Source organism: Sorex fumeus, unplaced genomic scaffold (assembly GCF_029834395.1).
Source record: "Sorex fumeus unplaced genomic scaffold, SorFum_2.1 ptg000072l, whole genome shotgun sequence".
Taxonomy (NCBI): Eukaryota; Metazoa; Chordata; class Mammalia; order Eulipotyphla; family Soricidae; genus Sorex; species Sorex fumeus.
This window is the reverse complement of record NW_026606129.1, coordinates 40741489-40767740: the sequence shown is the minus strand read 5'-3', so window position 1 is coordinate 40767740 and position 26252 is coordinate 40741489. Positions and strand designations below refer to the sequence as shown.

The 26252-nt window shown below is 42.1% G+C and overlaps 1 protein-coding gene and 1 pseudogene across 1 annotated transcript in view; one reads left to right on the top strand and one right to left on the bottom strand.

Moving 5' to 3' along the window:
• OXSR1 (oxidative stress responsive kinase 1) overlaps positions 1-26252 on the bottom strand; it is an 88236-nt gene that overhangs the window by 16690 nt on the left and 45294 nt on the right. The window contains exons 6-11 of the mRNA XM_056129506.1: positions 19274-19383; positions 16874-16975; positions 12626-12759; positions 5083-5131; positions 4465-4530; positions 3597-3719 (exon numbers count right to left, since the gene is read on the bottom strand). Coding sequence (XP_055985481.1) covers positions 3597-3719; positions 4465-4530; positions 5083-5131; positions 12626-12759; positions 16874-16975; positions 19274-19383 — 584 coding nt within the window. The remainder of the gene's footprint in view (positions 1-3596; positions 3720-4464; positions 4531-5082; positions 5132-12625; positions 12760-16873; positions 16976-19273; positions 19384-26252) is intronic.
• LOC130037401 (60S ribosomal protein L39-like) lies at positions 25593-25793 on the top strand (annotated as a pseudogene).

Genomic DNA, 26252 nt, shown 5'->3' with positions numbered 1-26252 from the left:
CCATGTGGGATGCCAGGGATTGAACCAAGGTTGGCCACAGACAAGAAAAATGCCCTGCCTGCTGTTCCTTCGCTCTGACCCTCTCTTAATTTAAAAAACTCTTATTTATGTTATCAAAGATGGTTTAAGGGACAAGAGAAACACGGGATGACATGATAAATATAGAAAGATACTCTGTGAACAAAGTCTCTAAGTTCCTATGTTGTACCTGTGTATTAGGGTACTAAAAAGCTACTAAGTATTCAGAATCATCACTTTATATACTTCTCTTGCAGAGTTAATAATAATCAGACACTGACAGAACATCTTTATCTTTTCAATTACTTTGCTGAGCAGTGGAAGAATTAATATCATCCGTAAAACACAACAGATCACAAAGTCAATGTAACTCTAGCTCCCCCTGGTCACTTGAATGTTACATTACAAGAGATCACCAATTCAGAGGAATCATGAAAAAGCAAAGAAAAGAAAACTGTCTCCTGTTTGTAAGGCAGCACACCCCAGGCAGGTGGGGAGAGACCAGAGGGCAGAGAGCATGCTCTGCACACAGGAGCCGGGCTGAGACTCCCGGTGCACAGTCTCCCGAGTCCTTTGATAGGAGGCCTGAGCACCAGAGAAAATTATAATCATCAACAAACAAATGTGCAGATTAGCTGCAGAGGTTTCCAGGGTTAGAGCTTAATAAACAGTTTCTGGCTTTTACATTGCGTTTTGAGCTTGGGGGCCATACCTGGCAGTTCTCAGGGGCTATTTCTGGCTCTGTGCTCAGGAGTGACCCCATATATGGTGCCAGGTCCTGAAAACTATGGTCAAAGCGACCACATTCGAGGAAAATGTCTTATCTGTACTGTCTCCTCTAGCCTAGAGCTTCATAAATGTTTGCCAGGTTTTTCTGGTAAAATCTTTATAACTTAGTTCTTCAAAAGAAGCATACTTCGGGTTGGAGCAATAGCACAGCAGGTAGGGCGTTTGCCTTACGCATGGCCGGCAAAAGGTTCAGTTCCCAACATCCTATACGATCCCCCAAGTAATCCCTGAGTACTGTCGGGTGTGTCCCAAAAAGCAAAAAAGAAAGCAAAAAGAAGTACACTCAAAAATGTCATTTCAAGCTTGCGCTTTAAGCCCGTGTTCTCCCAGGAACACCTATCTTGCTTGCTTGTCTATGCCTCTTTGCCTTTCCATTCTGGAGAACCTCATGAACAGTACTTCTTCTCTTTCAGTCCCCTCACATCTTTCCAAGTAAGTTTTACTGACAAAAACTTTTTTGCTTCCCCCCGCAAAAAAGCACATTTCATAAACAACATCAATGTTTACTACTGCTAAGATTTATAAGTGTTAGTGCGCAGTGGATCCTAAAAGCAGGTAGAAGGGCTGGGAATATAGCTTAGACACAGAATCCAAAGATTTTTATTTTGAAAGTGAATATAGATATATGGAAAGCAATCTGCAATCTGCAGCCACAGGTGTGGTGGTAAAGAAGCGGTCCAGAGTGTTCACGGTCAGACACAGCGACTCGAAGGAGAGGCCAAACTGACGGTGCACCGGGATGAGCCAGCTGAGCAGCTTACAGCGGGACTCAGCCGTTACTTGTGGCTGCCGCGCCAGCGACTCCCGCGGGTGGAACTGGCTCTCCCGCGCCCTGCGGAAGGCGTAGCAGCTCTGACCGTAGTCGCGGAAGGTCTGGAGGTCGAGCTGCACCAACGGCTGGGCAGGGCCGGGCAGGCGGCTGCAGCAGGCTCGCGCCGCGGACGCCGCGGGGCTGTCTGCGCCTTCCGAGCCGGAGCTGGGGGACTCCAAGAGGTCGCAGACGCCCGAGTCTCCCGGGAGCTGGCAAGGCTGCAGCGGCTGCAGCGGCTGCTTCCTCCGGAGGCGCGGGCGCCGGCTCTTCTTCACTGGCGCCCGCAGGTTCTGTTCGTCGTCCCGCCTCCCGAGTCGGGAGGCGGGGCTCAACGGGCTGCTGAGGCAGGGGGTGACCATGGTACAGCCGGGGGGAGGGGAGGGGGGCTCGGGGGTGCTCGACGGGTCCCCGGCTGCCGCGGCCCGGAGGCGCGCGCGAAAGAGCGGAGGCCTTTATACAGGGACAAATGGAGACGTTACTGGCGCCCGCTTGGGCAAATCGACGACTAACGGGAAGTTAAGTGATTGAGTGATAGATATATACTACAACTTATCCCACAAGAAAAGGTCATGACCTGTGAAGGCTATGATCTGTATCTTCCTCCCCCATTCTACTCTAGACTGTGGGTAGATTAGCAGACTTCAGGATAAAAGTTTCTACTGTTTAAGTGGCCTGCAAGTACACTTATCTTTCCTTTTGCATTATCTGGTCAGTCATTGATCCTATTAGATATATTTTCATCTCAAACACAGAAATTTTCATTTCTGGATTTGGGTTATTTTTATACAGCCTAAATATTACCACGAGCGGATTGGGACTGGAGCCTCCTCCACCCAGATCCCCTATCTTCCAGGCATCACACCCACCAACTGCCCCCTCCCCGCCCCCGCGCCGTGTAATCCCATCAACAGCCAAGACCCAGAGACTATAAAACCCTGCTCCTGGAAGAGAACAGCGCAGAGTCTCCTGCCTCCACGCCTGGCTGTCCTCACTGGGGCCCCTTGGAGGAGGGTAGGTTGAGTTTCCCTCTCCACCCCGAGCAGAGTCCCGGCAGCTGAAGACCTCCGGTTCCAGCTGCAGCCATGCTAAAGACCACTCTCCACACATTCAGACGAGCCTCACGCATGAAGGAACTGGCCGAGGAACCCAGGTGTGCGGGACCCGGGGTGTAAATCTCCAAGCCTGCTCAAATTGGGACTGGGGCCTCTCCACCCAGATCCCCCATCTTCCAGGCATCACACCCACCAACTGCCCTGGCGTCGTGTAATTCCATCAACGGCCAAGACCCAGAGGTTATAAAACCCTGCTTCCAGAACCATGCGGCTGTGAATGGCTGCACAGTATCTTATTTTCTAGGTCTTACTCTGGAGAACCTGACGGACTACCAAAAGTATCCTGCCCACACGGCAGAGTCTGGCAAACTCCCCCTGGCATATTCAATATGCCAAACACCAGTAACAATGATGGGTCTCATTCTCCTGACCCTGAAAGAGCCTCGAATGTGGCACTTTTTAAAATCTCAGGGCTAGGACGAAGGAGACGTTACTGGGGCCTGCTCGAGGCAATCGATGACCAACAGAATGACAGTGATACAGTGAAATATTACCACAATCAAGATGTTCCCATCTACTTTTCCACATTAAATTAATTAGGCTGGGTGGGGAGGAGAGTGGGAGAGAAATTGGGGACACAGGTAACGTGCACTGGTCTAAGGATGGATGTTAGAACATTGTGTGACTGAAACTCAATCATGAATAACTTTGTATTTGTATATCTCACAGTGACTCAATAAAAAATAGATTTTAAAAACTCTGAAAAATTTTAATTAGGCTCCTATTATTAAGTTATTCAAGAAAATTTGTCACTCATGCCTGTGTTCTATCTTAACTAGTTCAATAAGCAAAATCACAGAATATAGCATTCTCCAAAGGCTCCAAGACAAAAAGAGCTCTAGTCAAAGCAGTTCAACAAAACTTACCCTGAGTTGTGAAATTGCTGCTTTCCCTTCCTCACTTTCCTCATCAAATTCATCATCACTCCACTCCCAGCCTCCATCCTCTGTCTTATGAAGACGGCCACTGGAACCCGGGACTCTCCGAACCTGCCCATGAAGAACAGAAATGTGGATTATAGTCATGACTGATACTAGAGAGAAAACCAATCCTCTCTTATTTCAGAATACTAAGATAAAATCATATTTTCCCACTAAAATCTTTCATACAAATTCCTATTTTTCAGTCTTCACTTGCTCGCTACACAATCTCTGTTACGTCTAATCACAACCATTAACTTTTCTTCTACTTTGTACTCTACATTCGAACATCACAAAAATTCTTCTCAGATGAAATGATAGTTCAAAGATTTAACCCATGGTTTTATGCATCAAGACATTGAAACAATAGAAAAGGATTACATAAAATAATCCCAAAATAAAGAAGACCGTGCTCTGCTAGATTTTCAATGTATATTGTTTTGTTTTATTTTTGGTGGTTTGTTGCTCTAAAGGGATCCATCCAGGGAGCAGCGTGGGATGTAGGGACCAAACTCAGGGTTCCACATATGAGTCACATCCTGGCTCTTTTTAATTTTTAAACTTGCAATTCATTAGCTGTCTATCATATTTTTTGTATCCCAGTGAATAACATTAGGGATACAGGAATATAGCAATATACATGATATATGCTGAACTAATATACCAAAGGATGCTAATGAGAGAACTGAAAGGAAAGGAGTTAATAAAGTTAATAAACAGCTCATCTTGTTAATAAAGTATTAATTAACATGTACTTGCAAGATGTAAAAGTAAATCTCTAATTTCCAAGAAATCTAAGTTAATCTCCATTTACCTTTTTAGCTCTTTCAGAAATGGTTGGCGCTCTCTGCAGTATTTTTTCTTGAAGAAATTCTTTGTTCTAGAGAAGAAAACAAGATTTTCTCCTTAAAGACTTCAGAAATACTCACAATTAAAGGTGACATAGTTGCTGTTTTATAATGATGCTGAGAAAAGTGTTCATCTTCAATTCTGAATGGGCCTCTCGAACAAGAGCCCATGGCCGCATAGATGTGACAGAGCAGGAAGGCAGCAGATGAATGTCACCTGTGACAGCTGGCCTTACTATCATGGTCCCACATTTCCAACTACAGTAACATCTCACTTATTTGATATCACCAGAAAATGAGATGTTTACAAACTCAGTCATAAAGCTTGAGATGAGAGTTCAGTATATCTCACAGATTATAAGTCTAACCTGATGGTAATTTGTCCAAAAGAAAAACACATTTACTGATTCTAAAGCATACCCTAATTACTAAGACTGCATAGTGCCCTTGGAAATTATTTCACAAACTATTATTTTTCAAAATAGTATCACTTCAAGAAAATGGAACTTTTGAGTACTGAACCGAATCTAGGTTAATTGAGACATCATAAAAAACACATAAAATCAAAAGACAGACTCTCTTACCTTTGCTTTTTGAAAAAATTTGTGCCTTAATAATTCTGCTGCTGTAGGTCTACAAACCAGAAAAGAGAAGTAATAAAGTTAATTCAACTATACTATGGACTTTTCCATCTGCAAAAACAGACGTAGTTTCTTACATAGCAAAATGCAAAAACTCAATATATGCCTCCGTTCTTATCCTGCTTTTTAAAAGCAAAATGTTATATAAATTCGGTATATCATTGAATAGAAAAAGTGAAAAAAATCTCAATTTTATTGGCTATCTGAATAGCCCATTCAAAATTTTCTTTTTCTTTTTTTAGCTTTCTGGAGCGATAGCACAGTGGTAGGGCGTTTGCCTTGCACGCAGCCAACATGGCTGACCCGAGTTCGATTCCTCCACCCCTCTCAGAGAGCCCGGCAAGCTACCGAGAGTATCTCGCCCGCACGGCAGAGCCTGGCAAGCTACCCGTGATGTATTCGATATGCCAAATACAGTAACAACAAAGTCTCCAATAGAGACGTTACTGGGCCCGCTCGAGCAAATCAATGAACAACGGGAGGACAGTGGACAGTGGACAGCTTTCTGGTTCACACCAGGTGATGCTCAGGGGTTACTCCTGGCTCTGCACTCAAGAATTACTCCTGGTGTTGCTCAGGGGACTATATGGGATGCTGGGGATCAAACCCAGGTAAGCCGCATGCAAGGCAAATGCCCTACACCATACTATCACTTCAGCCCCTCAAAATTTTCTTTAAAATGTCCTAAACAAACGAAGCAAATGCCACTGAGGATGCGGAAGTCGGTGCCCGCAGACACGGGAGACCCTCCCTCAGTGAAACGTCGGAAATGTGAGGGGGCTCATCTTCACTCACAACAGCCCTGGGAGGGCTTGGTGGATGGCCAGAGCACCTGCCATGCAGGCATGAGGCCCCAAGTATGATCCCTGACACCACCTGCATGTGCCCACCAGGACCCTGAACGTCAAACACAGGGAGACAGCTGGATCCTTCCCTGAGAGCCACTGACAGTAAATGCACAGGACCAGGCTCCGGGCAGCCCTGGGAAAATGTCCTTTCCCCGATTCTCCTTCAAAGGTCTCAGGGCTCAGGTTTGTGAAAACATGACCCAGTCTCTCTGTGGTGTGAAGACACTGCAAGGCCCTGGATATGCTCTGGAGAGAGCCTCAGGCCTGTTCAGAGCACCCAGACTGCTTCCTGGTTCTCTCTTGGATAGTCTTCCTGAAGCCACAGCCTAAGCCAGTACTTTGCCTTTGGGAACTGGTCAGTCTGGGCTAAGAGGGGTTCCTCAAATGCCCTGCCACAGAGGGGGGGATGGGAGTAATGGGGCGGGGTGTTGGGGGGAGGTGGGAGGGATACGGGGATCACTGGTGGTGGAGAATGGGCACTGGTGGAGGGATGGGTACTCGATCACTGAAACCCAAGCACAAAAACTTGTCCACAACTGTACCTCATGGTGTTTCACTAAAAAATTTTTTTAAAAATTAAAAAAAAATGTTCTAAACAAGACAGAATTTTAATTTTACATTTTGGAAGAGCCCCAAATCATTTTCTTTTTAAAAAAGGTCTTATTTTTAAATGGTTTCCAACTCAACAAAAGAGACGAGCTCATATAGAATTCGTATATAACCACCACCAGTTTCTCTTAATATTAGTCCTAGTATAATTACTAAAAATGTAACTAAAAATATTAACTCAGTACACTACTACCAACTAAACCACGGAATTAACTACTGGACCCTTACCCCCACTCCTTGCACACACATATGCACATACACATCATTCCCCCATGAACACCCTTTATGTTTTCTGGTCTTTCAGTTCCAGGGTCTAACCAAGGACACTGTGCTGTGTGGAACCTTTCATGTTTCCTTAAGAGTCTTCTCACTTATGACCCTTTGCCAGTCTTTCCTTTTCCTTGACCCTTTAAGGAGTTCCGGTCAGAAAGTTCACTGCCTATCCCTAAATGGGGGTTAGTCTGATGCTTTCTCATCATACATAGGAGTTAGTGATGGGAGGGAGAAGCGAGTGCCTTTCTCAGTACTCTCTCAGGAGTGCCTATCAGCAAGTCTCACTGATGGTGGTAGCAGAGAACAGTTGCTAAGGGAGGTCTCTGCCAGATTTTCTCACTCCACAGTTGCTATTTTTCCTTTCTCATACTCCATTCATCAAAAGTTACTAAATCTAGCCTAACTATTCAAGAAGGCAAATGATCATGTTTTTTAATTTTAATTACTAATTTAAAATTCCTACTTGGTACTTGTGTTTTGGGGTCATAGTCCTATTCCTGTGGTTCTGATTTTTTCTTTTATGATCCTAATCACGTTACTTTGTTTCTGACTGATCAAACATTCATGGATCATTACCTTCCTGTAGCTCTAGCTGCTGATTCTAACTCATGGTGTCACATTTCACTGAGCTCTGTAATCTTGAGTTGTGACCCCTTCTTCAGTGGACATTATGTGCAGGAATCTCGTGGTCTGGATTTTGAAGGCATTCCAACAGTGCAGTTTGGCAACTGCTTCTGTCCAAAAAAAAAACTACTGGCAAAGCAGTAGTTTTCACTAACTACCTGATCCTGTTGGTTCCTGAATAATACAAATAGCGTAAATTAAGACTGTTAAATCTGCAGAAAGTCCACATCAGATGGCTGGATAATTCAGGAGGATATTTCTATGGAGTCTTTGCGATGGTAGCTAGAGTTTATGTTTTTCTGGTCTAATCTATTACTGTCACTGTCCTCCCGTTGTTCATCAATTTGCTCAAGCAGGCCCAGTAACGTCTCCAGTGTCAGACTTGTTACTGTGTTTGGCATATCGAATACGTCACAGGGAGCTTGCCAGGCTTTGCCATGGGGGAGAGATACTCTCAGCAGCTTGCCGGGCTCTCCGAGAGGGGTAGAGGAATCGAACCTGGGTTAGCCAGGTTGGCCACGTGCAAGGCAAATGCCCTACCCACTGTGCTATCATGTATGTTCTTCTGGTATAATCTATTACTACGGATATTATTTCCAGGGTTTATGTGAAAGTTAAACATTCAACTTAGCAGATTACTGGAATGAGTGCCATCCCACTAATGGCAGACACAGGACTAGTTCCTGTCAGTTCCTCCCTAATATATAGTTTCCTCTAATAATTTATTGCTAGTACTTGAAGATCTTCCTCTATTGCAAACTTATTTCTGGATTTGTTTTGTCTATTCCTGTAAGATTTATATAGTGTTGTTACAAGGTAATTTTGTAATTTGAGTCAACTAACTTGGCAAAACAAAGAGTTCCTTATTTTTCCTGTAAACTTTATCCGAAATAGCAAATGCTCTAAAATTTCGGACCTTGAACTTAAGTAGATGATTTTTCTTACCTGTTTCAGTATTTCCAAAGTAAAATCTGAGGCCCCTATCACTAAAAAAACAGGATTAAATTACTAATGACGTGACTAATTACTAACGACATGACAGAGTCAACTAAACTCTTTCGCTTCTGTTGATCTTTAGAGAAAACAAATTTAAAGAGTGTTTACTGTTTAAGGGCCAAATCAAATTTATGTTAAACAGACTTAGACATAGAACAGATTCCTCAGTTAAGAAAGAGGAATTCTGAATTCTAGTTCCACCTCCAAGATTAGATAGCACTGAAATTCTTTTTTGCAATAATCACAATGTTCTATGATTCTTATGATTCTTCTGAATTTATAAAGATAGATAAAAATCTTGTTTGCGGGGGCTGAGGAGATAGTACAATGAGCAGGGCTCCTGCCTTATACAACACTGATCCAGGTTCAATTCCCAGCACCCCTTGCGGTCCCCTGAGCTGTGCCAGGAATAATCCCTGAGCACAGACACAGCAGTGCACTCTGAGTGCCACAGGTGTGGAACAAAAAAAGCTTAGTTGACATTCTTGGTCATGTACATACACGTGTGTGTGTGTGTGTGTGTGTGTGTGTGTGTGTGTATCTTTTATAAGTGTTCTTGCTTGCGATCTAACTTGTTTAGTACTGACAAGCTCTTTTGAGTTTTGGTTCAATTACTATAATTCCAATTAAAAGATAAAGGGTTAACTTGTAATTAAAATGATAAATAACATGAAAGTTTGTTTCATTCTTTTTTCTTTGAAATAAACAGATTTTATTTGGAGGATTTTTAAGGTGTGGAGGGGGAGAGGGTGAGAGAAAGTAACATACTCAAGAGAGAACGCGGGCTTCTCCAAGGGCGGAGAGAGCCTCTACACATATACCAGCATTAGACTCGAAAACATGAAAGTACACATCTCAAGAGGGGAGATGCGGGCGACACATGTGCTCAGCTGCCACATGTGCTCGGCCACATGGGCGCAAGCAGCACGTAGGCTTGGGCAGCATATGCGCCAAAGTTTGTTTCATTTTAACTCTTAAGAGAAAACTGAAAATTCATACTAATTTGGCTTTTTTGATTTGTTCTAGGGCCCCACAACTGGTGTTCAGGGGAAGATACTCCTAATTTAGTGCTCATGGAGTGCTCCAACCAGTGGTCGGGGGAAAATGAGGCAGAAGGCACGAAACCCAGGCCTCCTGAATGCTCACAAGCAAAGTGCGTGCTCCAGCCTGTTGGAATGATCTCTGTCCAAAAACCTGGCATTTTATCAATACAGAATTTAAAGCATACAGTTTCATAATTCTAAGAAATTAGCAAGGATACTGCTAAACTAGCTATATGACTGTATTTGTTACAGTATTTAAATAATAAACATTCATTAAAGCAATTATTGGGACTAGAGAGTATAGCAAAGCTATGGTTGCCCTGCATTTACCCAAACCAGGTTCAAGCCCTGGCGTCCCATTTAATTCCCGAGCACAGAGCCAAGCGTAACCCCTGAGCACCACTGGGTGTGACCCCAAAACAAAACAAAACAAAATTTAGGAATCTGGATAAATTTATTTGTTCTCAATCTAGGATAATAATCTCCATTATTTTTCTGAAGTTCTGAATATTTATCCCCGCAAACAGTGTGCGTATGATTCTTTTTTTCTTCAATTTTCAAAACTAAAACTTTATATTTTCTCCATAGACAATAATGAGAAATATCCAATATTTTAATAGCTGTGATCTATAGGAGATGTAATAATAAGTTGCTTTTGTATCACAGTTTTTGATTATGGATGACAGTTTCTCATGCATTTTTCTCTTTTCAAAAATCTCAATAAAATACATTTATTTTTTAATTTTTTAACTTTTTTATTTAATCACTATGAGATAGACCCTTACAAAGCTGTTCAGGACTGGACTTTAGTAATATAATGCTTAAGACTTGATGCAGGGGCTGGAGCAATATTACAGGGGTAGGGCATTTGCCTTGCATATGGCTGACCCAGTTTCCAAAGAAGGAGGATCATTCTGCAGTATCAGCATTAAAACCAGAAAGAATAAAATGCACATTTCCAAAGATTCAATAAAATTAGATATTGTAGCTAATATGTGCAATACAGATAACCTCCCAGCATATAATCACATTTTTTTCTTTTCTTTTGGTTTTGGGGCCACACCACAGCATCCCATATGGTCCCCCGGTACTGCCAGGAGTAATTTTTTTTAAATCAAAGGTGCTATTTTTTTTTTGTTTTAGTACATCTTTTTTTTTCCTTTTTGGGTCACACCCAGCAATGCACAGGGGTTACTCCTGGCTCTGCACTCAGGAATTACTCCTGGCGGTGCTCAGGGAACCATATGGGATGCTGGGAATCAAACCCAGTTGGCCGCATACAAAGCAAATGCCCTACCCACTGTGCTATCATTTCACCTCCTTTATTTTTAATTTTTTTTTATTAGTGAAACACCATGAGATACAGTTGTAGACTTACAAACTTTCGTGCTTGGGTTTCAGTTATACAATGATGGAGTAGCCATCCCTCCACCAGTCCCCATTCTCCACTACCAATGATCCTAGTAGCCCTCCCACCCCCACACCCCATCCCCTCCCCCAACCCCACCCCACCTCTGTGGCAGGGCATTCCCTTTTGCTCACTCTTTCCTTTAGGGTGTTGTAGTTTACAATAGAGGTATTAAGTGGCCATCGTGTTTCAGTCTACTTTCAGCACACATCTTGCATCACAAGTGAGTCCTCCAAACAACCTTCACTTGGTGTTTCCTTCTTTATCTGAGCTTCCTTTCCCCCACCGTGTGCTATGCTGCCGGCTTCCAAGCCCTGGAGCAGACCTCCTGGTACTTATCTCAACTATTCCTGGGTTTTTGGCTCCCATTCTGTTGCATTATATTCCCCAGATGAGTGCAGTCTTTCTATGTCTGTCCCTCTCTTTCTGGCTCATTTTACTTAGCATGATACTTTCCATTTAGAACCACTTGTATATAAATTTCATGACTTCATCTTTTCTAACAGCTGCATAGTATTCCATTGTGTAGATGTACCAAAGTTTCTTTAACCAGTCATCTGTTCTCAGGCACTCAAGTTTTTTTCCAAATTTTGGCTACTGTGAACAGTGCAGCAATAAACACAGAAGTGCAGATGTCATTTCGACTATACTTTTTTCTCTCTCCAGGATATATTCCCAGGAGTGGTATTGCTGGGTCAAATGGGAGCTCAATTTCTCATTTTTTGAGAATCATCCATACTGTTTTCCAAAAGGACCAGTCCCTTTATTTTTTAAATTTTTTTGTTATAAAGTAGTTCACAATATTTGATTACATTTAATATTCAAATATCAATCCCACCATCATTACACCGTCCCACCACCGTATTTTGAATTTTCCATCCCGAACTCCAATCCCTGTCCCAAAGAAGAACCGAAATAATATACTTTGTATTGTTTGTTATGGAAAAACTGCTGAGAATACTACAAAAAAGTATCCTTAGAGGAAAGAGTTTGAAGATTGTTGTATTTCAGCCAGGGACCATAAAGCCCTTCTATAAGAGATCACTAACATGTTATTAAAGGTTGAGCCTTGTGTGCTTTTACATAAAATTTCCCTCTAAGATTGGCTGCCTACTTTGATCCCTATCAAATGTGGTACAGTACTCTTGCAGTATGGGTAGGGACTGTCCTATGAAGTGTCTGCGGCTGTGCAGTCCAGGAATAGGTTCACTCGTGGGTGGGATTCAGCCAGAGCAAGTGGATAGCGGCCATGATCATGGCGGCAGTTGCATTTTGGAGGTTTTCAGCTGCTGGGGCTGGGTCCCTTGGGGTGGGAGGTGTCTCACCCACCCCCTCCAACCGCCAGGAGTAATTTTTTAATGAAGAGCCAGGAGTAACCCCTGAGCATTGCCAGGTATGATCCAAAAGAAAAAAGGAAAAAAAAGCCAAAAACCCTAAAATCTTGATGTAACGGTTTCTGTCACTGTCACTGTCCTCCCGTTGTTCATCGATTAGCTCGAGCGGGCCCAGTAACGTCTCCATTTTGAGACTTTGTTGTTACTGTGTTTGGCATATCGAGTATGTCACGGGTAGCTTGCCAGGCTTTGTCGTGCAGGCAAGATACTCTCGGTAGCTTGCCGGGCTCTCCGAGAGGGGTGGAGGAATATCAGATAAAGAGACAAGAAAGCTTTATCTCATACTTTTACCTTTTTTCTGGATCCTTTTGAAGGCACAATGAAATCATTTTTCTAAATGATTTTCCATATTTTTTCAGCATTTCTTTATCTTGAATACCAGTTTCCAAAGAAGGAGGATCATTCTGCAGTGTCAGCATTAAAACCTGTAAGAACAAAAAGGACATTTCCAAAGATTCAATGAAATTCAATGAAATTAGATATTGTAGCTAACATGTGCAATACAGATAACTTCCCAGCATATAATTACATTTTTTCTTTTGGTTTTGGGGCCACACCAATGGAGCTTTGGGACTACGTTTGGTTCTGTGCCCAGGGGTGTCTCATAGGCACAAAAAATTAAAAAAGAAATGCTGGCCCGCCTTTCAGTTCTCATTCTTTCTACTTCTGCAGTAACTGACAATCTAGTCCTTATTTGTCCATCCACTATCTCTCTTGACTTTCACCACAGCCTACCGGATTGGTGCATGGGTCTCCTAAGAAATGAAGGTCACAATATTGCATTTGGGATTCTGTGTTTTTTTAATTTTTTTATGCCTTTCATTAAAAAATAAAAGCATGTTGTTTCTAAACACAAGTTTAAATGAAACAAAACTAAAATGTGGTATTATGAAAAATTACTTGCTTTTCAGATTCAATTTTACTGCATTTGTACTTACTAAAATGGAATCAGAGTGGTAGCAGTATTTCTTTGTGAGCTAACAGGTTTGCATATAACTGCAATTGCAAGAATCACCAACTAAATCTTATCTTCTTCCCTATACTACTTTAAAAACGAATTCATTTCTGAAGCCAGAGAGATCATATGGGGGTTAAGGAGCTTGCCATGCATCCTGCTAACCCCAGTTTGAATCCCCAGCACTGACTACATAAATCCTCGTGCACTAAGCCAGAAGTAGTCCTTGAGCACTGTTGGATGTGTCCTAAATTTCCCTGACCCTCAGAAAATGCATTTCTTTAGGTTACTAAATAGCCTCCCATCTCAAAGTTATAAAAAGGAAAAAAAAAAAGCCCTTCCAAATCTTTTTTTTTGGGGGAGGGGGCTTTTGGGGTCACACCTGGCAATGCACAGGTGCACAGGGGTTACTCCTGGCTCTGCACTCAGGAATTACTCCTGGAGGTAGCTCAGGGGACCATATGGGATGCTAGGAATCGGACCCAGGTCAGCCGCATGCAAGGCAAACGCCCTACCCGCTGTGCTATCACTCCAGCCCCAACCCTTCCAAATCTTGAGAATATCTACTTTCTCCCAGGAGGAAAAGCACGATTCTGGAATAAAACTTGTCTTTCACATAATCAAACATACACTAACAATATACATGTATTTTGAATTTGAAAATATAGAAAGGCTTATTATAATATCCTATGACTTTATTTCTCACTATACTATAGATTCGTCTGTCTCTTCTCCTTCCCTTGGCTAGTGATGATTGGGTTTGTACAAACTTGCTAGCAATGTCTAATGTCTTGCTTATAGTGCTCGTAGGAGAGTTGCAGTGCTCACCAGAGGTCACATACTTTAGATGTGGTGCTCCCATACATTTGGTTGTCGTGTACTGGAAATCACACATTTTGCTGTCCCATTGGTATCATACTTGGCATGTGAGGTGGTTCTGGGGACTGAACCTGCAGTTTCATATCTGCAAGGCAGGAGCTCTTCCAGAGCCCCTACATTGTTGGTATGTCTGTTTTGGTGCACCACCAGTGGTGCTCAGGGCTTACTCCTCACTCTGTGCTTAGGGACTGCTTCTGGCAGAGCTCAGGGGACCATATTAAGTGCTGGTGATCAAATCTGGGTCAGTCACATACAAAATTTCACCTGCTGTAATATCTTTTCCTGGCCCACAGGAGAAAATTCAGGTATGCGCATTTTGTGACTGAAATCTCCAGGCTTTCTCTGGGTTGGGATGAGCTACCTCCCCTACCTCCCTGTACGTCCAGAAGCCTCGGCAGTCACATCAACATCCCAAAGCTGCCCCCAGTTAAAAAAGCTACTCCAGCCTTACCTTCCTGATAAAAATGCTAGCTGCCCTAAACAAACATGATGACCTCTTAGTATTGCAAACCATAATGCATAAAAGGAGAGAGAAACAAAAAAGAAATACAAATGGCCAAAGGCACACGAAAAATTGCTCAACTAATCATCAGGGAGATGCAAATCAAAACAACAATGAGATATCTTCTCACACCACAGAGACTGGCACACATCAAAAAAGAACAAGAACAACCAGTGCTGACGTGGATGTGGGGAGAAAGGAACTCTCTTTCATTGTTGGTGGGAATGCTGAATGGTCCAGCCTTTTTGGAAAACAATATGGGCATACCTTAAAAAACTAGAAACTGATTTTCCATATGACCCCACAATACCATTTCTCAGAATATAGCCTGAGGGTGCAAAAGAGCACAGTAGAAATGACATCTGCACCTGTATGTTCATTGCAGCACTGTTTACAATAGCCAGAATCTGGAAACAACCTGAGTGCCCGAGAATAGATGACTGTTTAAAGAAACGTTAGTACATCTACACAATGGAATATTATGCAAATGTTAGGAAAGATGAAGTCATGAAGTTTGCTTATAAGTGGATGGTCATGGAGCATATCATGCTGTGAAATAATCAGAAAGAGAGGGACAGACATAAAATGACTACACTCATACTGTGGAAGATAAAATATCATAATATGAGACCAACACCCAGTAGAGACAGGGCCAGAAAGATTGCTCCACAGTTGGAAGCCTGCCTCATGAGCTGGGGGAGAAGGCAGCTGGGACAGAGAAGAGATCACTAAGTCAATGACAGCTGGAGGGATCGCTCAGGATGGGAGATGTGTGCTGAAAGTAAAGGACCAATCATGATGGACTCTTATTATCTGTATTACAAACCATAATGCCCATAAGTAGAGAGAGAAAGTAAGAGGGAACCTGCCATAGAAGCAGGGAAAAGAGTGGGATTGCGGGGTAGAGGAGGGATACTGGGGACACTGGTGGTGGAAAATGTACACTGGTGGAGGGATGGATGTTGGATCACTGTATGAGTGAAAAGCAATTAACAGCTTTGTAATGGTCTATCTCATGGATATTCAATAAGAATTTTTTTTTAAAGGGGGATCACACATGTGCAAGATACAAATGGTTACCAACAGTACTGGCAGTACCATCTTAAAACACAAAATTCTCATTCTGCACAGAACTAAACGTACTGGGGGTAGGTTGGAGGCTAAGGGGACAAACCCTGAGACAGTGATGGAGAGAAGTGAACACTGGCGGAGGGTGTGCACTGTGCTGAATGCATGAATGTATTGTAAATCAGAGTGCTTCACATTTTAAAAAAATATATCATTCTGTTATTAATGTTGACGACAGGATTAGCAACTGCATTTTAGGCAAAAACTAAATCAAGGACAGAATCAACAGCCTTTTAATAAAGCTGCCAAGTGTCTCACCACACAATTTTATTTGCACATTGGTCAGTAATAATAAGAATACTCGTATGTGTGGCAGAAAATACTTCTCTGCACAGATTATTTAATAAATGACAACACTTAAAACAGTGCTTGGCACAGATAAGTAACAAATAGATTTAGCTACGGAAAGCTATTGACATGTACCACTTCCAAGAGCCTAATTTAGTAGAAAAGATCACCATCCCTATAGAGGCTTCCTGACACAGGTTACTGTGATGCACACACATTAAACATCACACCCTGATCTCCAACAAGGAACAGAACCAGTAGATGGAGGACACTATAGAAAAGGCCAACCACAACGTAACGTCATTCAATGCCAAATATCTAGTACACGAAGTTTTAATTGCTATAGGAGTTAGAAAGAATACAAGGTAGAACATTATGATTAAGAAAGATAAATGAGGCTGGGAAATAGCTCAACAGGCTGGAGCACATGTTTTGCATGCCATGAGACACGGGTTCAATACCCAGTACCACACAGACCCCAAGCATCTCTGGGAGCAACCCTGGAGCACTGAGCCAGGAGTAGTCCACAAGTAACACCAGCTGTGCCCCCACCCTCCTCTCCCCTCAAAAAAGAATGAAAAGTGAGAAGTTGAAGATGTGAATCAAGTGGAGAGTACATGCCTTGCATGTGTGATGCCCTGGGCTTGATACCTAGAACCACACAACTGCCCAAGATCCACAACTGTGACCCTTGAAGCAGCAACAGCAACAGCAACAATAAAAAGCCTATCAAATAAAAAGGGCTTTCCAGAGGACCTGAGCCATGAGCAGAGTACCAGGGCCTCACCTTCATTGGCGGATATTTATGGTAAGGAGCTGCCCCTGTGGCCAGTTCAATTGCCGTGATCCCGAAACTCCAGATGTCAGCTTTGAAATCATAACCTCGAACCTGTAATAACAAAAAGACATATGTGACTACTTTTACCATACCACAGTACTTTTTGGAAGGGGGGGAAGGGAGGCAATGGTGACAGAAATAAAACCTGGAAACTTGCAGGTGAAGCAGGGCCTCTACCCTAACTTGTTTGGGTCCCTAAAAGCACTTTTTAAAGTAGCCAAGGGCTGGGCTAGAGCAATAGTACAGAAGGGAAGGCATTTGCTTCGCATGCAGCTGACCCAGGTTCAATCCCAGGCCCCACACAGGGTCCCCTGAGCCCACTGGGAGTGATCCCTGAGCACTGTCAATGTAGCCCCAAAACAAAACCAAGTAACCGAGGGCTGGGGTATGGCTCGAATGGTAGAGTACATCTTGCACATGCAAGGCCCTGGCTTTCATTCCCAGCACCAAATGGCCCCTGTGATCCCTGAGCACCACAAGTGTCCTCGGATGCCCTACCCAAAAAAGGGGTTGGGGGCAGAGCAGTCAAAAGCTAAATAATACAACTATTAATAGTGAAAAGACCCACAACCCAATTATTCACAAATTATGGGGAGATTGCTAAGAGTTGCTATTCACTAAAATATTTTATATGGGGGCCATGAGATAGGACAGCATGCACCTAATCGTCCCCATGTGGTTCCCTGTGAACTGTACAGTAGCCCTGGAGGACCCCAGGCACTGCTGAGGGATGGGGTGAGTAACCTCCAGTACCTTAGGGCACAAGCAGCATCCTCAGGCCCTTGCAATGAACCACCAGCTGAGAAGCACTCGCTGGTGGGCCCCCAGGGCCTCCTGAGCACCATCTAGGGTATCCTAATCCTATATTCAAGCACTGACTCATTTAATCAGGCCCATCTCAGCCTCAGCAGGGCACCAGGATGATCTATCTTGGGCCTGTCCTTCACATCAAGTTTCTCCACTGCCCTGCCGGGTGCAGCACTGCACGCCTTGTAGGGCCTTCACCCCGTGCTATGTAGGCAAGAGAGAAAGTGTGGCTTTCTCATTAGCCTAGCTGATAGGTGCCGTGTGCTCAGACACCACCCTAACCTGATGGTGAGAATTCAGCCCTCAAAGCGGTGATACAGGATCTGTAACGCGGCAAAAAACAAATTCTGTTCTGCCTACTGAATTTGATATTTCTGTAAAACATTCATGTAAAACATTCATATGAAAAGTTGAAAATATCTCTGGCGGCTTAACAAACAAGACTGGATTGGAAATGATTTAGAAACCACTGGCAGGTATGCAAAGATGAGAAGATTTAGCAAGCAGGTGCAGTCATGAGTCAAGAACAAGGTCTGGAAAAGTGTCAGTGGCTTGCAGAGGGAAAGCCAGAGAAACAGCCTGACCAAGGGGAGGCGGCAGCTCCACCAGGAAGGCTGGGGCAGGGAGCAAGATGGGAGTCATGGACAGATGAAAATGCCGCCAAGTGGGGCTGCAGCGATAGTACAGTGGGAGGGTGTCTGCCTTGCATGCAGCTGACCTGAGTTTACTCCTCGGCATCCCTTATAGTTCCCCAAGCACCACCAGGAGTAATTCCTGAGTGCAGAGCCAGGAGTAACCCCTGAGCATCACTGAGTGTGACCCAAAAAGAAAAAAAATTTGCCACCAAGGAAGGTAAAGTAAAAGAAACCAGAACCAACATGCCACCAGACTGCATTCAGGGCACATGGAAACAGGGCAGGGAGGAAACGAGTCCTTCAAGAATCAGAGCAATGAAACTACAGGTAAAAACATCAAGTTATTTCATCCGTACTAAGAAGCATATTATTAAAATCATTACTGTGAAGACAAATTTCTGTTTTGCTTTGGAGCCACGTTTGGAAATGTTCCAAGGACTACGCCCGTTTGTTGCTTCTGGGTGACTCCTGGTGGTACTCAGAGGAACTGCGCAGTGCCAGGAACCAAACCCGGGTCCCTTGCATGCAGCGCATCGGTTCTAGTCTATAGCACTATCTCCCAAATATTTTTTTTCCTGAGGGGAGCCCCACCAAATAATGTGTGGGGGTCCAGGGTCGTCCCCAGAAATCCTTGGTCATGTGGCCTCTGGGCTGGTAGTTCAATGCCCAGCAGTGTGGAGGCTGCCAGAGTCCTGGTGGGTGCTAAGGTTGGCATATGGTGTCGGGGATCAACTGGGTCTCAAGCACACCGTATACTGCAACACTCTGTGTTATCTCCTGGCTGCTAAAACAACCTTATTCTATTCTTTAGGTAGTCTCTGGTATAAGTTCAGAGTTTCAATCAAATATACTTTTATATTTTTGTAAGCAAACCTTACATCACTTGAAAAAGATAAAAACACAGTACCTGTTCCATAACTTCAGGTGCCATCCAGCAAGGTGTGCCCACAAAAGTCTTCCGGACTTTATTTCGGGTAATATCGCCACCGGTTGCTAAAAAGGCACTAACCCCAAAGTCTGCAATAGAGTAGGACAACAAGGTATTAGAAGTAGAGTAACTAAGATCAAATGAATAGGAAAATAATATAATTAGTTATTGATGGTCCTTATTCCAAACAACATGACACTTTCTCTTCTGTTGAGCATCTTGACTAAATTAAGGTGTCACCAGCATCATATTTCATTATTTTTTTACCCCCAAGAGAACCCCCAGTTTTCCTCCAGTTTCAATGTATTCTTTTAGTCCTCCCAGAAATGCTGTATCATTAAACAATAATTCTACCTTGCCTATATTCCTCAGGGTCTGATAAACATCCTATTTTCTATCTCTATGATTTTGACTATATAAAATACTATAGATAAAATGCATTTTGGAGGATTTGTCTTGTTGTCTCTGGCTTATTTCATTAGCATAATATTCTCAGGATTCACCCAATTAACAATATATTGTCAGAATCTCCTTTGCATGGCTGAAAATATTCTATGTTTATGTCTATGCCACATTTTTCTTATACAATCATCTGGCAACAGACATCTGGATCACTTCCACGTTTTAGCCATTAGGACCAATGCTGCTTTGACAGTGGATATGTGTAAACAGTTCTTCCAGATCCTGCCCTTAATTTTCAGAAGACCTGCTGGATCGTGTGGTAATCTTAGTTTTAACTGTTTGGGAGACTGTCAAGACTGCTTTCCACAGCAGCTATCCCACTTTAATTTCCAACCAACAAGACACAAGAATTCTGATTTTGTCATATCCTCACCAAAATGAGCCATTTCTTAATTTTATCATTCTGATAAACCTCACTGTAATTTTGATGTGCATTTCCCTGGTAATTTTTGATCCTGAACATCTCTTCATGTACTTTCTGATAATTTTTATTCACTGGAGAAATGTATATTTTTGGGGGGAGATTTTGGGGGCCATACCCAGCGATACTCAGGCGTTACTCCTACCTCTGCACTCAGGAATTACTCCTGGCAGTGCTAGGGTGACCATATGAGATGCTGGGGAACAAATCCAGGTTGGCCACATGCAAGGCAACTGTTCTGCCCACTGTACTATCACTCCAGTCCCTGGAGAAATGTTAAGTCAAATTTTAATGGATTATTTCTCAGACTTAGTTTCAGGAGTTCTTTTATGGATTCTGGGTATTAGTCCCCTATTAGTAAAGATCTGTCTTTTTTTTTTTTCTCACACTCTGTGGGCTGCCTTTTGATTCAATGTCAAAGTATTTTGATGCACAAATGTTTTTATTGTTTTAAGACCCATTTTCTCTATTTTTTATTTTTCTCCCTATGTCTTTGGCAAGAAATCATTGACAAATTAAACGTTACTCTCTTGATGTATTATTTCCTTCTAAGAAAGAGTCAGTCTTCCTTTATTCAGTCATTCATTTCAGGGCCAGACCCGGCTGTGCTCAGAGGCTACTCCTGGTTCTGTGCTCAGGATTTGCTCCAAACAGTGCTCAGGAAGACCATGCAGTGCTAGGGATTAAACCTGGGACCCAGCATGCAACATGTGTGCACCAGCCTGGTGAGCTACCTCTCCAGCCCCCTCCTAAAAGTTCTATTTCAGGTTTTGCATTTATATATTCATTTTGAGTTCATTTTATAGATGGCATTAGATGGTAGTCCATCCACATTCATTATTTTTCCAAGAAAATACTAGCCTTTATCAAAACTATTTGTTAAAACAACTGCTGCAGGCTCTCATTCAAGTGGCAGAACACAATTGTCAACACCACCTGATGCAGTTCTGATGGGACCCTGGCACAACTGGGCTTCAGCACTACTAGAAGGGCCTGAGGCACCACCACCTCTGAGCCTCCAAATAATAAAAAATTAAACAATGTATGGGTCAGAGAGGTACTACAGGCTTGCACATGATGAACCTGGGTTTCACCTCTAGCAACACATGTAGGTCCCAGAGACCTGCTCTGGGAATCAGCAGGTGTGGACCGCCAATTTAAAAAAAAACAACATAAAAAAAGTGGGATTTTGAAAAGGATTGCACCAAATTTATACAGAATACATTGGGTAGTATTGACATTTTAACATTAAGTTTTCCAGTTCATGAACATGGAATGTGTTTTCCTTCATTTCTTATCAGCAATGTTTTTCACTTTTCGTTGTACACGTCATTTTACCCTCTTGATTAAGTTGACTCTTAATTATTGATTTTTCTTGGGGGGTATTATTTATAAATGTAATTGTTTTTATAATTTCCTTCCAGATAGTTTTTTGTTAGTTTAAGAAAAAAAAAATGACTTCTGTGTGGTACTTTTGTAACCTGCTTTGTTGATCCAATTTCTTAGTACAAATCATTTTGTTGAGTGTGTGAAATGTTTTGAGTTTTCTAAAAAAAAAAATAACATCATGCCACCTGAAAACAAAAGATAATTGTACTTCTTCCTAATTAGAATTTCCAGTACTGTGATGAATGAGCATAAGTAACACAAATAAAGCTCTTTGCTCTGTTTCTGGTCTTAGAGGAAAGTTTTCCCTTTGATGAAAGATCATGATATTCACTGTGGGCTTTCAAATACGGTTTTTAGTTATTTGAGGAAGTTGCTCAAGGAATATCCTTGAGGATGCTTCCTTCTCTCCTAATTTGCTGTATATTTTTGTCAGGAAAAGGTGTGAATTTTCTCAAATGCTTTTAAACATTTACTGAGATGATCATGTGGGTTTTTACCCCACTCATTCTACTAATATGATCTGTTACCATGTCAGTTTTCATATGCTCTCACAACAAAGAGGGGGAGGGGGGAGCCTATTTGATCATTGTGTATAAGCCACTTCTCCTGGTTTTTATTCACTACTATTTTGCTAAGAATTTTTGCATAAAAAGTCCATACAGGAGATCGTTCTGAAGTTTCCCTGGATGTCTCTATCTTTCTTTGGTATCGTGGTCATGAAAGTCTTTTACAAAGTGCTAGGAAGCATTCCCTCCTTCTTCAAATTTCTGAAAAATCTGAGGAGGTTGTTAGTTGTTAAATGTTCGGTAGAATTCATCAACAAAGTCCTCAGATCCAGGACTTTTCTTCTGGCAAGTGATTTTGATTACTGATTCAATCTTAATAGTTGTAGATCAAACGCTATTTACTTGTGATTCAGTCTTGGTAGGCTTTGTGGTTCAAGGAATTTGTACACTCTGTCTACATCATTCAACTTGCTGGAGTTCTACTGCTCCTAGTGTGCTTGTATAATCCTTTTAATTTCTGTATAATCAGTACTAACATTCCCGTCTTCCATCCTAATTTTAGCTTTCACTCCTTTCTCCTTAGTCAATTCAATCTACTTAAAAGTTTGTCAAGGTTTTCAAAGAACCAACTTTTGATTTCAATGATTTCTATTTTTCATTTCTTTCATTTCTGATTTATGTCAAATCTAATCTCTATTTCCTTCCTTCTATGTTTAGTTCAGTTTCATCCTTTAACATATTTTCTTTCTTTTCTCCCCTTCCCTTGTTACAATTACTGAGATGTAGGGTAATATCTAGGTGATATTACGTATTACACACAAGGTGCACACTAGGTGAAGTGCTCCAGGAGTTACACATACTCTTTGCAATGCTCATGCACATGATTGGAGAAAGCCAGGAGTCACACACTTTGCTAGAGTGTGCCAGGAGTTGACCATGTGGGGAGGTGCCATGGATCAAACTTGTGGCCTCACACTTGGAATGCAGGTGTTCTACCACTGACTCACATTCCAGGGTCCTCTTTTTCCTTGGGGACCTGGCAACCTGACAGGGCTGAGGACTTACTCCTGGCTCTGTGCTCAGGGATCACTCCTGGCAGGGCTCAAGGGACCATAAGGGTTGCCAGGGAATGAACCCAGGTCTACCGCATGCAAGGCAAGCACCTACCCACTGAACTAATTCTCTGGTCCCCCTCTTTATTGCATTTTAATGTGTTTATAGCTATCCATTTGTTCCTGTGTCCCTTAAGTTTTGATTGCTATTTTCACTTTCATTTGTTTAGAGGTATATTCTAATTTTCTTTGTGAGGTCTTCTGTAAGCCAGTGGTTAAATGCATTGTTCAACCTCCAAAATTTTGTAAAGTTTCTAGGTTTACTTCTATTATTGATTTCTAATATTAGTACACGGTGATTAGAAGATAATCTGCGTAATATCTATTTTTAAGTATACTGATTTGGTTTGTGAACTAACAAATGGTCTAACCTGGAAAAGTGTACCTGACATACGCACTTAGAAAATGTGTATTGCTGTGGGGTACGGCATTCTGTATGTGTCCGTATGATCTAGTTGGTATCAGCTACTGAAGTCTTCAATCTCTTTTTCTTCTTTTTGGTTGTTCAATCCATCATTAACTTTGAATGTCTCCACCTACTACAGTGGAGTTTGTTTCTCCCTTTAGTTCTGTTGGGTTTTACTTTATATATTTTATCAGTATATAATCTTGCTGCACTGAACCTTTTATTAATTCTTAACACTTGAACCCAGGATGTAGTTAGAGGAAGGGTGAATGCCTCCCAAATATGATTTCTGGGTTCCAACCTGAGCACTCAAAATTTAAAAATGTAATGTGCTTCTTCGTAACTTTTAAAATTTTGATAAGTCTGCTGCATTTAATAGCAGTACAGCCATTCCTGCTCTCCTTCACTATTTACATCCAGTACCTCCTTTCCATTCTTTCCTGTCTCTGGAATTTGAGTCTCTTATAGACCATATATTGGATCATGTGGGGGTTGGTTTGGTTTGGTTTGGGGGCCACACCTGGCAGTGCTCAGGGTTTACTTCTGCCTCCGCCCTCAGGGATCACCACAGGGTTCTTAGGAACCATATGCCAGGACTGAACTGGGGTCAGCCGTGTGCAAGGTAAGTGCATTAACACCTGTTACGCACTCTTGTGCTCTCTCTGGCACTGGACCATGTGCTTTTATTCATTTTGAGTTTTTGATTGGTGAGTTTAATCCATTAAAGTCATTACTGAGAAGGAGGGTCTTCCTTCACTTTGTGAGGATCTGTTTTAGTCTTGTTTTTGTGATTTGGGGCCATACCCAATGGTGCCCAGGGCTTATTCCTGGTGGGTTCAGGGACCATTTGGTGTGCTAGGGACAGAACCCAAATCGGCCCCATGCAAGGCAAACACCCCACCTGCTGCACTATCTTTCTGGCTCCTCACTTTGTCTTTTCCCCCTCTATATGCCTTATAGCTTCTTTGTGATTCCTTTACTATATTTTGTGTTTTGTTGATGTTCACATTTCCCTTTGCACAGCAATTTTCTTTGTGGTTATCAGGATGACACCATTATTAAGTTATAAACTATTTATTTTGTTTGGTTTTTGTGTCTTAACTGGCAGTGCTCTGGACATCTCGTGGCTCAGTGCTCAGGAGTGGCTGCAAGTGGTACTTGGGAGACCACATGGTGCTGGGGATCAAGTCCAGGCCTCCAGCACATAAAGCATGCACTAGAGCCCACCAAGCTCTCTCTCTGGCACTAACACTATTTTGAATCTATACCAGCTTAACTTCAATAACATACAACAACTGTTCCTTTAACTCTCTTCCTACCCCATTTGGATATCGGCGTCAGGGGAATGGGGGGCGAGGGTTGGAGAATTACATATTAATAAATACAACATGTGCCCTGAAGCCAACAATAATTCTTTGAAATACATTAGCCTCTCAAAGTATGCAGAAAAATAAGGGGTTATAAACCAAAATTATATTAATTTCTAGTTCAATAATTGTTTTAATGTCTTAGACCCCTTAGACAGGTAGGTAACAAGAGAGCAGTTACAAATCATTGCTGCAGCAACACTAGCTTTTATACTTGCCCATACGTTTACCTTTATTGAGATCTTCACTTCTTCAGACTGCTTCAGACTAGTGTCTAGTATCCTTTCATGTCACTTGCAGGAATCCCTTGGTATTTCTTGCAGGGCAGGTCTAGTGGCAACAAACTCCCTCAGCTTTTAGATGTAAATGTCTTTGGTATCTCCCTCGTTTTTGAAGCCAGTTATGCTGAACACAGGATTCTTGGTTAATAATTATTTTTCCTTTTAGCACTTCGAACACACCAGTCCAATGCTTCTAGGACTCCAAAGCATCTGATGAGAAATATGCTGATAACAATACTGAGGATTCCTTGAATGCGAGTTGTTTTTCTCCTGCTCCTTTAGAGTTTTTCTCTTTGTGTTTCATTTATTTGTTTATTTTTAATTATACCTCACTCTTGTTCTCTGCTATCCATCATGTTCTGTGCAACTGGCTCTTACTCTCACCATGTCTTTTCACAAAAAAAATTTTAGATCAAGTGATTCCTGGCCAAGAAATGAAAGCAGAATTGTCCCATTCCCCAGTGGATTTGTATGAGAAGTGAAAATTAAATCAAGTACAACTCCAAGAGAAGACATTGGAGAAGAACCAGGCCAGGTTTAGAAGGAGTCATATGAGATGACACACATAGTAATGCCATATCAGAATTCTACCATCTTGCCATACTGTGCAGAAAACACCACTAACATGGGGCATATTTTTATTAGGATATATTTTTCTCTTTGCATGCTTCTTGCACTAGCAGGCTAGTTCAGTAATAAGCATATGAAAAAAATAAAAGTCACTACAATGTGGGTCTCTTTTGAGTTCATCACTTATCTCTTTGGGTGTTCATAATTGTTGCGCCAAACCATCAAATTTTGTCATTATAGACAAAATTAAGTTTTCACATTCTTTTTAGCCCCACTCCCTTGACTTTTCCTTTGTGAGACTCATGAAGTATGTATGATGTTCTGCTTGACAGTCTTTGGGTTAGTTTCTTTGGCTGTTGTTCACTTTAATCTTTTTCCCTGTGATTGCTCAGACTTGATGATATCCGTCATTCTTTCTTCAAGTTCTCTGATTCTGTCTTCTAC